Genomic DNA, 18,050 nt, shown 5'->3' on the forward strand with positions numbered 1-18,050 from the left:
ATGATCACTGCAGCCCAGGCTGCCTCCGATCTTGACATCTCCGACGAGCTGCTTGCATTGGTGACCACCAGGTCCAGTATCGCATCCCCTCGGGTAGGGGTGTCTATTACCTGGCTTAGGAAGTTGTCCTCAATGCATTCGAGAAACCTGCTGGATTGTCTACAGCTTGCCGTGTTGGTTTTCCAGCAGATGTCAGGGTGGTTGAAATCCCCCAGTAGGACGACAGCCTGAGACCACTCTTGGAGTTGGAGGAAGAACTCTTTGTCAGTCGGCTCCTCTTGATCTGGTGGCCTGTAGTAGACACCAGCCACCAGGTTCCCTTTGTTGGCTCTCTCTGATTCTTACCCATAAGCTTTCGACCTGCTCGTGGCTATTCTTCAGGGACAGCTCTTCACACTGTAATGATTTCTTGATGTAAAGGGCAATGCCTCCGCCCCTCCTTCCTCGGCTGTCCCTTCTGAACAGCCTGTAGCCATCAATAGCTACATTCCAGTCGTGGTATTCATCCCACCAAGTTTCCGTAATGGCAATCAGGTCGTAGCTTTCTAGCAGCCCGATAGCTTCCAACTCCTCCTGTTTGTTTCCCATGCTGCGTGCTCATTTGAGCTGTCGGCCTCGTCACCTTCATAGCAGAACACCCCTCATTTCCCTTGAGGTGTTTCATGGGCTTTTCCTTGTTGGCTCCTACTACCTCAGGAGCCTCCAGCTCACCTCTGCCAGACTTCAACTTTGCTGCAGCGCCCCTGGCACGCTGCTGGGCAATAGGTTGAGGGCTCATACTAGCCCCCCATCCCTGTAACCATTACGTATCATCCCCTAGCCTGTCGCTGTCAAGCCCGATAGGTTCCCCTTCCCGCTTCGTTTCTACCTCTTCTAGTTTGTGTGAATCCTATCAGATTTCTTCATTGTTCCTGACTTATGGATGTTCTTTACCTACTTGTGCATTTTAGGATCACCTAGAATATTTACATTTCTTCACAGGTTGCTATTTAAGAGTGTTTATAGGTCGTAGTCAAAAAATGACTGGTATCTGCACTGCTGGCATGACTGTATGTAATGATGGTAAGACATCCAGAGCTAGCCTAGATCTGAGTAATTCATCTGTGATCTGCTATCCCTGCATGTTCACTGTGATATGTGGAAAGCGCAAATTCTCTCCTGAAGAAGCCCAGGAGAGCACTCTGATAATAGAAACACATTTCTCAGCTTTCTTCCCCCAACCACTACTTTCTGGTCAGCATGGTTCAAATAAAGCATAATTAATCTTTCAAATTTTCTACTTCCTAAAGCAGATGGATGTTGTTTGCTGTTTCAAGCAATGTTCCAAGTATCATTTTTATTTTCCTTCCCTCAAAAGGTTTCCCTGGTACATTATCAAAACAGTAAAGGAAAAGTAACTAATTTGTTGCAAACTGTGTGTCTTGAGGGAAAGCATTTTAACAGTGTAAAGATCTTGGAGAACTGGCATCATGTTCAATATTGACCTCAATGAGGAGGAATTTTGTTAAGACAGTATTCCTCAAAAACAAAATGTAGTCAATTATGAGAACATTCGGTTAAATAGAACCCATCTTTACTATGATGACATGTAACATTTTTATGTAGCTTTTCCAAGGATGAAAATTGTACATTACACCTATTCCCATATATCTACCAAGTATAAACATTGAAAGAAAAGTAAGACACCTGAAAATACGAATGTTGTATAGCCTCTTTCTTTTATCATTGGGAAGAACTGAAGTTTTAAAGGAGTTTTATGGGACAGAGTCTATGTCGTAATACAAAATGGGAGTTTCAGACAAAGTGAGTTTTAGAACCAGACTACTAACTTGATGCTATTTTGGGTCCTTGATTAAAATATTTGTATTTTTACAAATATGCTAGATAATTGTATGAAACGTGAAATTTCAATAATCTGAGAAGATTATGTCACTATGTAAAATATGGGGACAAAAATGTGCTGTTACCAGCAAAATATAATTCTGTGAGAAGAGAAATAAATTGTCATGATCCTTATTCCAAACTGTGATGTATGAATTTTAATGTAAAAGGAAAATTGAATTTGGACTGTATGGTACTGGAAAAGTATGACCACTTCATTTGAATGATAGACGAGTTATATAACAAGAAAAGTTCACCTGATTATTATTCACATTAGCCATGTTAAAAACACAGAGAACAATGTAAATCTAGATACACTAAGATAATAATTCTGACCTAGAAGTCAGGAAACTTTTCTGCTCCCCTGAAAAAATAAACTTAAGAATTCTTCATTATTTTCCCCTCTTTAAAGCAACATTTGTTTGAACTGTGTCATTTGAGATAAAGCATAGTCTTTCTTCACTTGGAAGTTAGCTTTTTTTGGTATTCAGTCTAATGAAGTTGCCTTTTGTTACTGCAATTACTTTTCCTATTGCATTTATTAGTCACTTGAGAGAAGATGGCAGGTCAGGTTAACAATTAACAGAGTTTTGAGATAGTTTGCTTATACCCATAAGACTTCCAATGGCAGTCCTGCAGACAGATAAAAGCATCATTAGGTTTTAATTCTACTAATGTTACGCAACACTGGTCCTTTGGCTTTCACATGGAAATGGGTATTATGTGTTTTGATACTTTATACTATAATAAATCTGTTATGGAGGAGCAATTCTCCTAAAGAAGCCAGTCTGTCCAGAGTTGTATATGCTTTTAGCATTTAGTTGCAGGCATAGGAATTGAATGTGAACTTCATAAATAGAAGCTATCTAAAGCAATTAATAGAACTGGATCATTAGGCCAAAGCTCAGACGAGCTTACGCATGGTACTAAATCCAAAACACAGCACTATGCTAGCTACTGTGAAGAAAATTAACTCTATCCCAGCCGAAACCAGGACAATGTGCTTTTAGCATTTAGTTGCAGGCATAGGAATTGAATGTGAACTTCATAAATAGAAGCTATCTAAAGCAATTAATAGAACTGGATCATTAGGCCAAAGCTCAGACGAGCTTACGCATAGATTGAGCAAGTTGAAAACTTGGACTGCTCTTGAAAAGGATTATCTTGCTTACCTATTAACTTTTCCTGCTTTATGATTTCAGAAGCCAAGGAGCATACCTTCCTCATGTTTTGCCGGAATTTCTGCTTGAACCTGATGATTATAAGAAATGGATTAAAGTGCAAACTGTACAGAAGGTAGGTTTGTTTTTTGTGTGTGTGTTTGTTTTGTTTCATTTGTGTTTTTTTTTTTTTTTAACAGAGATCACATGCTTAGTGTCAGTCCTTTGAAGATTACAGAACCATAGAACCGTTTAGGTTGGAAAAGACCCTTAAGATCGTCAAGTCCAACCGTTAACATTATGCTGCCATCCCACCACTAAACCATGTCTCTAAGCACCTTGTCTACCCATCTTTTAAATACCTCCAGGGATGGGAACTTGACCACTTCCCTGGGTAGCCCATTCCAGTGCCTGACAACCCTTTCAGTGGAGAAGTTTTTCCTAATGTCCAACCTAAAACTGCCTTTGCGCAACTTCAGGCCATTTCCCCTCATCCTATCATCCGTTACCAGGGAGAAGAGGCCGACCCCCATCTTGCAATAGCCTCCTGTCAGGCAGCTGTAGAGGGTGATCAGGTTTCCCCTCAGCCTCCTCTTCTCCAGGCTGAACAACCCCAGTTCCCTCAGCCGCTCCTCATCAGACTTGTGCTCCAGACCCCTCACCAGCTTTGTGGCTCTCCTCTGGGCATGCTCCAGCAACGCAACATCTTTCTTGTAGTGAGGGGCCCAAAACTGAACACAGCCAAGCCTGTAGCGTTGCATGGGGTTGTTGTGACCCAGGTGCAGGACCCGGCACTTGGCCTTGTTGAACCTCATACAGTTGGCCTCGCCCCATTGATCCAGCCTGTCCAGGTCCCTCTGCAGAGCCCTCCTCCTCTCAAGCAGATCAACATTCCCATCCAGTTTGGTGTCATCTGCATGACTAATAGAAGTTGTCTGCAGACCATGACTATTCCTACTGTGGTGACTATTTTGGACTGCATAAATCTAAGTACTTGCATGAGATGGAACAGAAATTTAAACACGTTTACAACCTCTTCCTCTGTTTTTTCTCTTCCATTCCTTCAGATACTACTAAAACCTGTGATAAATTTCCAACAGATGTGGTTGTTTTTTTTTTTTTTTTTTTTAAGTAGAATTATTTTTAGTGCTTTCTACTGATTTTTACCATTTAAAAAAAAATATTCTACATGTTGCCTCTCTTCTGATTGCTGCTTTCAATTCCTGGCAATTCTGTGTTGTGCTTCTTATTCCTGAGACAATGGCAAACTGTACACGATTCTAATGCTGATTACTATTGTGCTATATATTGTGATATAGATATTATCAGTCATTTATACCATTGATTCATTATTGTCCTCCTGTGAATTTCCTATCCAAACTGCTGAAACGAATATTGAAAATAAATTCCATTCCTTTATTTAAAGGGTCACACAGCTGAGTTGAACAAAGGAGATGTGAAAAACTCAGACATATTTAGTGACAAGCATCTATTCATTCTGGAGGACAGCATATTTGAGAGAATGAGCAAACGAGCTTGGACAGACGTGCTACTACAGGTATACAAGGTAAATTCTAGGTACATTTACTACTTAAATTCTAAAGAACTGATGGGAAAAAATCTTTTGCTTTGAACAAGATCTGTGGTATATTCAAGGGTTTGTTGTTTTTTTTCCAAACAGATCTTTAAAAGTAAATAATTTTAATTATTTTATTTCTCTCTAGCAGAGAAGAAAAAAAAAGAGTGAGAACATTTTCATTTTCTTAGTTCACAAACTTTAGCAGCGATTAATATGTTTCAATTGGGAAATGTTATGTTAGAACAGTCTGTGTTTTGTGGGATTAAATGTTATAGAAAACTTTCCTTACAAATAAAGAAAACTCTTCCATGCTTTTTTGTTATCCTGCTTAGAAACACTTTTTGCTGTAAATACTTAGTTGACTAGACACATACCCAACTGCAGTATTTATTATCTTATATTAGAATGGAATTTTTAAACAGGTAAGCATTTTTACAATACCTTTTCCTTTTAAGATATAATGAACTTGGTCAGCATGGACTTCCCAAATTTTATTAAATTTTACTTTTACTGATGTTAGATAAACATTTTGGATGTCTAAATCATGTTTTCCGAAGTAAATCTGATGCACTTACTAATGATCAGTAATTTTTGGATGCCTAAAAATAAATATTACTTATTTCTATTGAAAGGGATGGAAAATAAATGAAAAATATAAATATTTTCTGGGCATCCCAGTACAAGAAAGACAGGGACATATTAGAGTGTTATGCCAATGAAGAGTCCCAAATATGATTTAAGAGATTGGAGCCTCTATCATGCAGGAAGAGACTGAGAGAGCTGAGATTGTTCAGCCAGAAGAAGAGAAGGTTCAAGGGGGATCTTAACAACGTGTGTAAATACCTAATAGGAGGGTGTGAAGAAGGCAGTGCCAGGCTCTTCTTGGTAGTGCCCAGGGACATAGTGAGAGGCAGTAGGCACAAACTGAAATACAGGAAATCCCATTTAAACATAAAAGTTTTTTAGTATGAGGATGGTCACACACTGGAACAGGTTGCCCAGATGGCTTGTGGTTTCCATTCTTGGAGATATCCTAAACCCAATTAAACATAGCCCTTTCAACCCGCTTTAGCTGATTCTGCTTTGAGCAGGAGGTTTGGACTAGACAATCTCCAGAGGTACCTTCTAACTTTGAGTATTCTGTGACTATGTAATTATTTACTGAATAAGCATAATAAAGAATGACAAAAATAATGTTAAAGAAGGTATGAAACAAAGATATAGAGTTGATATAAAATTTAAAAAATGAGAAAAATAGCTGAGAGAGTAACAGACAACAAACAGTATGTACACATGGGCTGAGACAGATGACCCTAAGGACACATGGGGACATAGATGTGGAAAAATGCAATCACAGTGACCAGAAAGCCAGTCACTTTGCTATTTTTTCAATTTGTTGTATTATTCATAGCTACATGACAGACAAGCACAGGGCAGAACCCCCCCCCAAATTAATTATATGTATGTATGCTCTTTTGTTTTGGTATTTTTTTTTCCTGAAGAGATGAAACTAAAAAATACGTAACTTGAAAAGGCTTGATTCTGTCAGATATTCAAGCAGAACTCTTAAGATAACGTGACTTTACGTTGGAACTAGTCAACATTCAAAGTCCTGTTCTCTCTTCCATACCCTTTTGTTCAAACCCTTGACAAGGGTGACTGTGACTGCTGCTGAAAAAGGTTTACTTATTTATTTATTAAATTTGTAAAGAAAGCATCAGAAAAATAAAGAACAACAGTATGTGAACTGTCAAGACAGAAAGATTGGTTTATATTTAAAGTATTTATTTTGGCTAGTGTTGAAATATTCTGAAGTTAAGGCAATGTTTCGTATCTTAAAAGCAGTTCATTAAAATGAAAGTAGAGGCAAGTCTTTTCATGATTATAATAGCCTGATTTCAAGCAAGATAAGATGAAACAGAATTCTTTCTTACATAAATTCTGCAAATTTCAGAAAATGTTAAAAGAATTCATCAGTTCACCAGAGATGTTTTGTTATCCAATTTTATTTTAGATATAAAATGCTCTTATTGGAAATACTTAATATTATTCTTTATCAGCTAAAATGTCATCCCATATTGCTTTCATCCCATACCTGGTGCATTGTGGTCAACTTATTTGTTATGAAATCTCCTGTTGCTGCAGAAGTTCCAGGGGAAAAAATGTATACATAAATCCAGCTCAGAAAAATAGAAAATTAAATTTATTCTGAAGAAAGGGTAGAATCTGTAGAGAATAAAAGAGGAAATTAATCAATCATAAAGATATACTTCTAGCTCTCTTTTTGAGCAAGGGATAAAATACTGATGATATTCCACAAATCTTGAAAATCTATTCTAATGAAAACACATGGACACTGACAATAGAAGTGGTAATTTAGTCCTTGGGTCAGGCCAGATTTTCAATAATCATAATTTATCTTTAAATTTAATGAGCATGTAGTAATAAGGATGCTTTTTATAGTTATAAGTAATAACATTTCCTAACCCTATAGCTGATTTTTTTTATAAATATAGTGTGTTCCAAAAAGCCACCGTATGCTAATGTCCTTGTCCCTCAACAGGGTCTCAATAGGAATGTAGACATGTGGGTGTCTTGGATTAGGATGGATTGGATTTGTTAAGAGACAGTAAAATAATGTTTTATGGGTAAATAATAAATATTTTCTTCTAAATGTAGTTGCCATTATTCTTTCTTGGTTTCATCCTTTTAATAGAACATCAGATTGTACTGGTGAAGGAACATTGCAATTAATTAACCTGCAAAGACACTGCCTTTTGAGAAAGAATGAAATAGTATATATTTGCTTGCATTTTTTGCTGTTCTTTTCTTCAGATTTATATCTGAGGATGCTGGTATAAAAGTTTGAGATTTCTTTTTGTCTTAAGATCTTTCTATGCAAATCAATGAAGTGCCATGGACAGAAATCAGAATATTTAAATTAAGTTAGTTCAGCCATCTCTGCGTGGATGCTGAACTGAAATGCTTCAGGGTTTATAAAGGAATTTCAAAGTGAATCACTTTTTTTTGTTTTTTGTTGTTTTAATTGTAATTAAATATGGATGCTATAATTTGGGTCTTGTGTACATTAATAGTTAACTAGGTTTTGTATAGAAGTATATTACAAAAGATTTTCTTCAGAAAACTTAAAAGCAATGGATGACAATCCTTCATGTCATCTGGAAAAAAAAAAAGAAATCCAGATATAAACGTGGAAACTGCGAAGTCACATGGCTCTAGCTGCATTGTACTATATGTAAGAGTGTTCCTCTCCATCTGCAGCAAATTTAATACCTTGCCTCAAGAAACCAATGCTTTCCCTAATGTACCTGTTGCGATCTGCTATTGGAAACTAATATGAAGAGAAACAATTATAAAAGGGGCACAAGCTTTTTCATTCTGAATAGATGAAATAAAATTGAATAGCCTTTTATTTATGTAAATATGTATCAGGGAATTAGACATCACTGAGAGTATTTAAGGGACTGAGAAACTGGGCCTAATTCAAACTTCAAAATAAAATTTAACTGGATTGGTATTCATTGTCAATAGACACTGCCAATGACTAGTTGTTAGACTTCTTTTTTTTCCTTCTTTTTACCTCCTCCAAACAATTAGTGTTTGGACTAAATTGTCTGTAATTATATGACACTATGGATCTGATGCAATGTAGTTAGAATTTATGTTCGTGGTCCTTGATAGTCACTGGTCAAGGTGGTCAGGCCTGAGACCTCTTTGATGAGGGACGATAGAACAAAAGCTGTTGTCTTCATCATCATCATGAAAATCAAAATCTGGGTTCTGCCTTCAAATACCTTTTTCTATGTGGTCATTTCAGTTAGGTTAAAAAAAAATAAATCAAAGGTGTCATGTAGAATTTTTACTTTAATGTCTTTATATTTCTTATATATTTTATATACATATGTTTACATATATTTTTTTAAATGCATGTTCATGCGAGACTTAATCAAAGACCTCTGAGTACCAAGTATTTTATTGTAGATATTATAACATTTAATTTTCAGGAGAAACAGTTGGTGTAATTTGGATCTAGATGAGTAACTGAGCCATGAAAGATACCATTTCAAGACTGTCTATAGATTGCACTGGAGATCAGTATAGGAGTTCAGTAATTAGTGCTTTGGCTAGAATATACACAGTAAATCTTGGAATCCAGATGCATCCTGTGGTTTCATCCAGTTCATCAAAACTTACTAAATAGTTGGAAACAAAAAGTACTTAGAATCATAGAATATCTTAAGTTGGAAAGGACCCATAAAAATAATCAAATCCAACTCCCTGTTCCTTGCAGGACTACCTAAAACTAAATTATATGACTAAGAGCATCGTCCAGATGCTCCTTGAACTCTGACAGGCTTGGTGCCATGACCACTTCCCTGTGGAGCCTATTTCAGTGACTGACCACACTCTCAGTGAAGAACCTTTTCCTAATGTCCAATCTGAACTACCCTTGGCGTAGCTTCATTCCATTTCCTCATGTCCTGTTGTGGGCGGGTCACCAGAGATCAGCATCTCCCCCTCTGCTGCCCCCCTTGAGGAAATTGTAGGCTGCGATGATGTCACCCCTCAGCCTTCTCTTCTTCAAGCTGAACAAACCAAGTGACCTCAGCCTCTCCTTGTTAGTCTGGCCTTTCACCTTTTAGGTGACCTTTCTCTTGACACACTCTAATAGTTTGATGTCTGTCTTATACTGAAGTGCCCAAGTCTGCACATAGTACTTGATGTGGGGCCACACCAGTGCAGTGTAGAGTGGGACAACTACCTCCCTCGACCAGCTAGCTATGCTGTGCTTGAGGGACCCCAGGACACGGTTAGCCCTTTTGGCTGCCAGGGCACGCTGTTGACTCACGTTCAACTTGCCACCAACCCAAACCCCCAGATCTCTTTCTGTGGGTCTATCCTCCAGCCTCTCACCTGCCAATTTGTTTGTGTAAGTAGAATTACCCTGTCCCAGGGGCAGAATCCAGCACTTGTTAAATTTCATAAGGTTGGTGATTGCCCAGCTCTCTAGTCTATCCAGATCTCTCTGCAAGGCCTCTCTATCCTTGAGGGAGTCTGCAGCTCCTCCTAATTTAGTATCATTGGCAAATTCACCTAGTGTACATTTGATTCTTGTGTCCAGATAATTTATACAAATGTTAAAGAGCACTGGCCCTAAAATTGAGCCCTGGGGAACCCCACTGGTGAGTGGCTTCCAGCCTGATGTAACCCCATGTACTATAACTTTTTGAGCCCAACCCCTCAGCCAATCATTCACCCATTGCATTATGCACTTGTCTAGCTGTATGCTGGACATTTTGTCCAAAAGAATACTGTGAGAGACAGTACAAAAAGCTTTTCTAAATTCCAAACCCACCACATCTACTGGCTTCCCTTGGTCAACTACATGGGTGACCTTGTCATAAAAGGAAATTAAGTTGGTTAAGCAGGATTTTCCCCTTGTGAACCCATGCTGGCTATGACCAATGACTGTATTGCCTCTCAAGTGTTTTTCCAGAATAACCTTCCCCATAATTTTACCAGGCACTGAAATGAGACTGACGGGCCTGTGATTACTGGGGTCTTCCTTCTTACCCTTCATGAAAATTGGGACATTTGCGAGCTTCCAGTTGACTGGGACCTCTCAAGACTCCCAAGACCATTTGGAAGCTTCAGTTTGCGTTTTGTTTAAGGGAGAAAAGGAATTCCCTAAAACCTCAGCAAATCTGTTCTCTGGTGTGTTATGCATTTATGCTAATGTGTAATCTCTTCAAACTTTTCTAAATTAGAAAACTTTTTGAGTTTGAAGTGTTTTTTTTTATCATTCAACTTGAAATTACTCTTTTTACAGTTCGTGCTTAAACCCCACTTTTTCTAATTTCAGGTGTTTGTTCTTCCACGTGTTTCTTCACGTCATATCACTAATCTATTCAGCTTGGAAAGCATGCAGAACATGCCAAGAATAAAATCAGAACCTTTATCCAGTAATATATATTCTCCATGTGAGCGAACCATCCTCACCTGGCTGAATAAACATTATGAGAAGAACCGAAAAACTGTGTGGAGAGATTGTCAAAAAGGTGAAATAATTCTTTCACTATCCTCTGTCTTCTGATAGACTTTTAAAAGTTATTCATAGAGACAACTTGCCACTAGAAGTATTTTCTGGAGGAGAAGTTATTGCCTATCTATACATATTTCCTTTTCTTGTGTTTCTGTGTTCCAAGATCATCACCTTTTGACTAGCACTGTTCATGGAATATCTTCTGTGTTCTGTGTGTTCTTAAAGTTTCTAACTAGGCATAAAGGGTGAAATGCAGTGAACCTTCTCACTTTCTTCCATTAATAATCTCAGGAAGGAAGAGCTAGTAGTAATCACTTTATCTTAATTTTCCTGTCTATAGTCACATGCAGTTGTTAGTATTTGTGCTTATAGTGGTGTCTTTGAGAGCTAGCTTTTCAGAATTTTTAGAATAATTTTTATACTGCCTTTAATGCCATTTAGGAAGGTAACAGAGACCAAGGTTCCAGATTATAAAAAACTACTTGCAAGTTCAGTTTGACGCCTCATGATTGCTTCAGTAAGGTTAGACAAAGTGACCTGTTCCATTTAAGACCAACCTACGTAGTTTTGGTATTCAGATCCGATAAACTGTTCAACCAGTAGTAATTATTACTTGTATTTCCTTGCATGATTTCTCCTTTTTGCTTCTTGACCCTAATTTCATTGTCTCTTTCAGCATTAATTTTGGATGGGTAGTTAACACCAAGAAAGGGCAGTCTGATGATGACTGGGAAGTGCCTCAGAAGAATGGCTCATAAGCCACATATGGAAAAGATTGTCTAGTGTCATTTTTGCCTTGAGTGAGACCTGTTTGAATTATGGATAATCTACTCACATATCATGTTCCATAAATCTTATTTGGACATATTCTCTAGCTTGCATATTTTTTGAATATCCCATTGCTTTTCTCAATTTATCTGTATAGAAGCAAAATATACTAGATATTCTCAGATGTGTTGAATAATTCTGCTGATAAGGTTGAAAAGTCAGTCTATACCCTCCACATCCAATAGAAATAGATTTCTAGCTGTTAATTCATAGTACGGGTCTGATCTTATGATTAACTCAGGGAGCTTCCCTACCTAAAGTAACATGCCCTACAGTAAGTAGGTGTATTGGTAATGTACTATTTTCTTATTATCTGTGTCTAGTGCTTGCTTTAGTGGAGCTGTCTTACAGTTGCAAGCACTCTACTCTGCTGGGTGTTATCTGAATTCCGTGTCTATAGACGACAGCTTGCAGAGAGAATGGCTAGCTGCCTGGCCAGTGTTGTGGCTCACCATAAATGCTGCATGTATATATTCCTCAACCCCACTGTCTGTTCTCTTTATTGTAGAATCTAGTAATACCTAGATGTTGAGGCATGGCTAGCCTTGTGCTGGCCTGGGGGATCTTGGTGGAGAGAATATGAATGTCAAAATGCATCTTATTTAACATTAAACATTTACTTGATTTATAATGTCTAAAGATGAGTGGAATGAATCTGAACCATAAAGTGGAGATCTAGTGGACAAAACCCCCTAAATGTCTCAGTCCAAGTGGAATATCTATTGATGAATGAATTGGTGTCTGCCACTGTGCTGTTCTTTCTGCTAAATGGGGCAGAGGATCTGATGAGAAAGGATGCAGAAAAGACTGAGGTATTCAATGCCTTCACCTTGGTCTTTACTGGCAAGACGGGCACTGAGCAATTCCAGGCCCTCAAGATGATTGGGGATGGAGAAAGGAAGACTTAGTCTTGGCAGAGGAGGATCAGATTAGGGAGCACTTACTTAAACAAATTAGAAACACAAGACCATGGGAGCCGATGGGATGCACCAACAAGTGCTGAGGGAGCTGGCCAATGTAATTGTGAAGCTACACTCTGTAATCTTGGAAAGGTCAGGACAATCAGGGAGAAGTTTGGAAGAGGTCTGGAAGAAAGCAAATGTCATTCCTATCTGGAAGAAGGAGGATCTGGGGAGCTACAGGCCAGTCAGCCTCATCTCATTTCTTGGGATGGTGGTGGAATAAATAATCTTGGAAACCATTTCCAAACATATGAAGGACAAGAAATTGTGTGGGAGTAGTCAGCATGAATTTACAAAGGGGAAATCATGCTTGACCAACCTCATTGCCTTCCACAATGACATAACTAGCTCAGTGTACAGGTGGAAAGCAGTGGATGTTTACCTCAACTTTGGCAAGGCTTTCAGCAGCCTCCTGTAGCATCCTCATAAATAAACTGATGAAGTACAGGCTAGATAAGAAGTCAGTGAAGTGGACTGAAATCAGGCTGAACTGCCGGGCTTAAAAGGTTATGGTCAGTGGCACAAAGTCCAGCTGGAGGCTGGTCACCAGTAATGTATCTCAGGGGTCATTAGACTGAATTTGTTTTTTAAGATCACACTTTGGAGAACTTCTGTATCTCAGCAGATTTAATGTTCTGATACACCACTGGTCCTTTAAACTTTATGATGTTAATCATCAAATTTATACTTACATTTTGAGGTTTTTAATCATGTTAGCTTTAAATTAAGCATTTAAACAGGTGGGTTTTTTTCAGAGGAACAGTTAAAAGAGTTGTAAGGAAAAGCGTCAAAGTTATTTGCTTAATGTCACTAATTTTAAGAGAAGGATTTATTCTTTTATTCTTGCTACAGTCCAGATCTGAGAGCAATCACCACTTTTTGCTTATCATTTATGTGCCTGCATATTATCATCCAAACACTCCCCTTTGAATAAAGAATTGGCCCTGAATAGCAATATGTCTTGACCACGGAGCTGCTTTCAGCTCGGACTAGTCTGTTGGGTGATCCATTCCTACTAAATAAATGAAGAGCTATCCAGATCACATTTCTCAGTCCTTCCTTTGATACCTAAGCTCTTACGGTGAAATGTGACAGTGAGCCAAGTCTAAGCTACTGAAGTGCAGAAAGGTTTTAAATATACATCTTTATTATTTCCTTGTTGAAGATAACTATGTCATTCATCAGAACTCTTCTCTTGCAAGAATTAAGATCTCAGTAGCTTAGAGAGAACATTAGCAAGGAGTTTATTATTTCCACGTCTTCTGCCCTTACTGCTACTAAAAAATAAATATGTTTTAAAAGCAGCTTGGCATATGTTTTGGGAGGGTAGGCTTATAATATGTCTTACTGACCATGAAATAGAAAACAATGTTGAAACTTGAGACCAAATGCTGTAAAACTGCAAAATGCAACTGTGCTTATTCTGCTGAGACCTTAATTATACATGAAATAGAAGATTCAGTGCCCACTTAAAGCATTATATGGACGATATTAATGATAGAAGAGGAAGCACGAATTATTTGAGGGTAATAAATTTTCAGTTTACCTCCTACCATTCCTTACCTTCACATTTCTTTTCAACATTTCTCTCTGAAAGGCTAGCTACTGATAGTATGAAAAAATAAGAGTCAGGAAAAAAAACCTTAAAATTTGCTAGAGTATTGGAATGCCATAATTCAAAACCTGTACTTCCTAACAGAAAAAAGTATTGCAAATTAGTGAATTAAATTGCCACCTCAGAAGCTGTGTATCTCTTCCATATTAATTATGATTCTTGCTATGCTGAAAAAGATAATTTATGTTTTGGGAAATAAGGGATTTTATTGAATGTATCTTGAATGTATCAAAAACTTGAAAAGAGTAGATAATTCTACATTTAATATAAAATCATTAAATAATATGACATCCAGTAAATTGAACACTATCTGAACAATATTATTGTTATATTGTATACTGAACAATATCAACTTAAGTCTGAGATGGTAAGAACTGTCTCCAGAGTAGATACATCTTCATTTTACTGGAAAATCTGCTTAGAATGGAAATTCTGCTTAAGAGGAGAGAGAAGTGCTAGCCCAGTGCCAATGTAGGTTTTTCTGACAATGTTAAGCATAGTAGCTTCTCCGAAGGTTCTTACTCTCAAGTAGGAAAGTTTTGGGTTTCATGCATTTTATTCACTTTGCTTCACTTCACTTAAATGAGGCGGGTTTTTTTGTTGGTTTTAATTTTTTTTTTAATTTTTATATCAATTTACTATGGCAACTGCAGTAAAAAGGTTGAGGAAGGCCATATTTTAGTGTGAGATGATGTCTTCACAAAACTGTATGAGAATGAAGTAGAATTCTTGCTTGTTTTAAAACTGACTCGCTAGAACCTTTATGTAAGGTTGTTTCTAGAATAGCAATTAAAGAACACACTCTTTTCTTTCCCTTGTTTTAATGAATTTTTCTTTTTCTCCTCTCTCCTCTCTTCTCTCCTCTCCTCTCTCCTCTTCCCAGTTTTTAGGAAGAGTATTTATGGAGTCCATTAATTCTTGTTTCTCAATTTGATAGATCTTAGAGACACTTGAGAAACCTAGAGCTGAAGGATATTTTTTATCTTTGAAGGGTAGAAGGAAAAAATCCTATGTAACTTCATTTAAGATTTCTTTCAGTTAAAATCACTCTAAAACAGGCTCTTCCCAAAGAATGAATCTTGCTTTTTGTACACAGAAGTTGAAGGGGAAGTGACTATCTAATGAACTGCCATCACGAGTATCATAAGTCTGCTTTCCAACAAAATATTATGAGAAAACATTGTTCAAGTGATAAGTCCTGGAAACTATTTCCTGAAATATAAATTAGCAAAGCTTTTAACCATTTTTCTGGCTTATATTTCATGATTTGCATAGCAGAAGATACAAATGAAACATAACATGTAAACATGAAGTCCAATATGTAGGCTTTTCTGTTCTGCTCACCTTTCTCAGTCAACCCAAACACTCCATGTTTAAAAATTGTGTCATATCTCATTCCCTATAGCTGAAAAACCCACAAGATCGTATCAAGATTTTATTTGCTAGAAAAGCAAAAAGAATTATTTTCCTGAGTTTTAAGTTCATATGTAGTTGAGAAATGAGCAAAACTCCATATTTAATTTACCATTTTAGACTTTGGAGTAGTATAAAAATACTTTTTTTGTACAGTTTTATTGTTTTATACTGGCTGGCATTATGCAGCTTCAGGGAAATCGAGGTGTGGAGAAGGGTAGTCCTTGGAGCCCTATATTGAAAAGATTCAAAGTGTTCATATTTGGAAAACTGTTAAAAAGGTCTTTCAAAAAGAAAGCCCTAAGTCTTGGGGCAGCATATATTTGTGTATATATTTATGTGTATACATATATGCGTACGTATATACACGTGTGTAGACATGTATGATTATATATACAAAAGTACGTGTATATGCATATATGCTGACCCTCAAAACCCTAAATAACCTAAATAGGAATAATTGGGTAAACATTTAGGAAGAAATTTTGTCTGCTTACTTGCAATACACTTTGAGATGCCCAGACACCTCTTCTACTTCCAGCTAAACAAGGCACTTCGCAGTGTATGTATGTTAATTGGAATAAATAAGCTTTCTGATTATTTGTGGAATTAATGCTACTTCTGTAGTGCATACCAAATATATAGATTGAGTGTGGTATAGCTGTGGATTTATTAATACAGCTTCAGATATTTTGAAAACATATTTCAGACCATGAAAATTGAAAAAGGTTCTGTTAATTCATTGTAAGCCTCAAACAGTGAATTTCGTTGAGAACAGTATTAACTTTTTTTTTTTTAAACTAAATAAGATGATGTGGGGATTATAGTATTCATTCTGAACCCAGTATAGAAGCCAGGTATGCTGTAATGAATTGCTCTGATTGATTGCATTTTAAAAGAGTGATCTATACATGAAATGCCATGATAAAAAAAATAGCATTGAAGGTGAAATTTTAATCTAGAGGCTTTTAGTACCATTCAGTGATTTTAAAACTAGTTCTTTTTACAAATGGAAACATTCTGTTTAAAAGCAACAACATGGAGACTAACATAAGGTAACAATGTTCTTATGTGATGAATAATAACGTAAGGAATTTGTCAATTTAAGATATTATTTGGGATAAGAATCGGCAAAAACAGAACTATCTGGATAGCGACACGATTGGAAAAATTTATTAGAAGCAGAAAGGTAAATGTTCATGCCTCAGGGTCAAATCCTTCTGTAACAGATGGGAACAAATGAGACATATCCCCAGTGCATCCGTTTTTCTGTCATTGCCCCATGTGGTGCTTCTTGAACTTTCCTGCTTAGAATTATTACGAATTGTCAGTGGTATTAAATTGATCTGTCCCTGATATTTTGGGATTTCTTAGAAGAATAATTATCCGTTTCGATGAGAAAGGGTTGTAGCATCCTGCCTGAAGTAGGAACTGTAATTTGCCTACAAGTCTCTAATAGAAGACTTCCTGTTTTCCATGTTAAGATAAATGTAGCTTCACATGCTGTATGTGCTGAGGGTAGATACATTATAATTCTGTTAATCCTAAATACATTTTAGGAAAAACATAATACCCTTTTCCAAAAAATATTCAAAGGCATATTTCCTCTCATCTTTCTTATGCTCTGTATTATATACTTCAGTACCATCATTTTAAACCTTGTCCTGGTTCTAATGTCAGCACTTACAGAAAAGGTTATTGCTACATATTTCTTCTGTAAATGTTTGTATTATTCAGTACCAGATTTAAACTATTGAAACAGGACTACAGGCATTATTATAGCTATAGATTAGTTCCACCTCCAGAGATTTTCAAATCCCAGAATAGGAAGTTGTTGTATAATATTATAAACCATTATTACTGCAATAATTTACATTAAAAAGGACACACTGTGATAGTTTAAAGGTCTATCTAGCTCAGTATTCTACCTCTAATAGAAGATGCTTAGAGTTGAGTAACAGTGCAAACATATAGCAATACTTTATGCATACTCTGAGACTTCCTGTTTTGAAATTCAAGACTACTTGAGATGAAGGTGATACTTCTGTAAGGTTCTACTAGATTTACTTCTGTAAGGTTCTACTAGGTTTTTATTCTGTGGATTTGTTTACCTGTATCTTGAACCTGTGCATACTTCTAGCATCACAACATTCTGAAGCAGTAAGTAGGTTTAAAATCTATAATGTATATAAAATATTTTGTTTTGAGCTTGCAACATAATACTGTAATTTGGTACTTCCTTTACTGACAATTTATTGTATTCCACTGATCTATTTAACAATAATGTCTGGTTCCCATTCTCAATGTCATGCCTACTTATACAGACTTCTGTCATATCACCACTCAATTGTTACTTTTCCTTTGTAGTTCCATAGTCTAATTTATTAATGTCTTATAAAGTGCCCTTTCATACCTTTGATCATTAAAGGTCATCAGTTTCAAGATCTTTATGTGAATGTATTAGGTTTATTTGGAAAGTCTTGTAGAATAGTAGCCTAACCCTATATGTTTTTTCCTCTGTTTTTCAGTAACTCAGAATTTGAAAAAA

At 36.8% G+C, this 18,050-nt stretch overlaps 1 protein-coding gene across 1 annotated transcript in view; it reads left to right on the top strand.

Annotated features, from left to right (window-relative positions):
• Positions 1–18,050, top strand: part of CFAP47 (cilia and flagella associated protein 47) — a 401,308-nt gene that overhangs the window by 139,365 nt on the left and 243,893 nt on the right. The window contains exons 32-34 of the mRNA XM_035901932.1: positions 3,084–3,177; positions 4,468–4,608; positions 10,505–10,700. Coding sequence (XP_035757825.1) covers positions 3,084–3,177; positions 4,468–4,608; positions 10,505–10,700 — 431 coding nt within the window. The remainder of the gene's footprint in view (positions 1–3,083; positions 3,178–4,467; positions 4,609–10,504; positions 10,701–18,050) is intronic.

Source organism: Egretta garzetta, unplaced genomic scaffold (assembly GCF_000687185.1).
Source record: "Egretta garzetta isolate BGI_Z169 unplaced genomic scaffold, ASM68718v1 scaffold70, whole genome shotgun sequence".
Taxonomy (NCBI): Eukaryota; Metazoa; Chordata; class Aves; order Pelecaniformes; family Ardeidae; genus Egretta; species Egretta garzetta.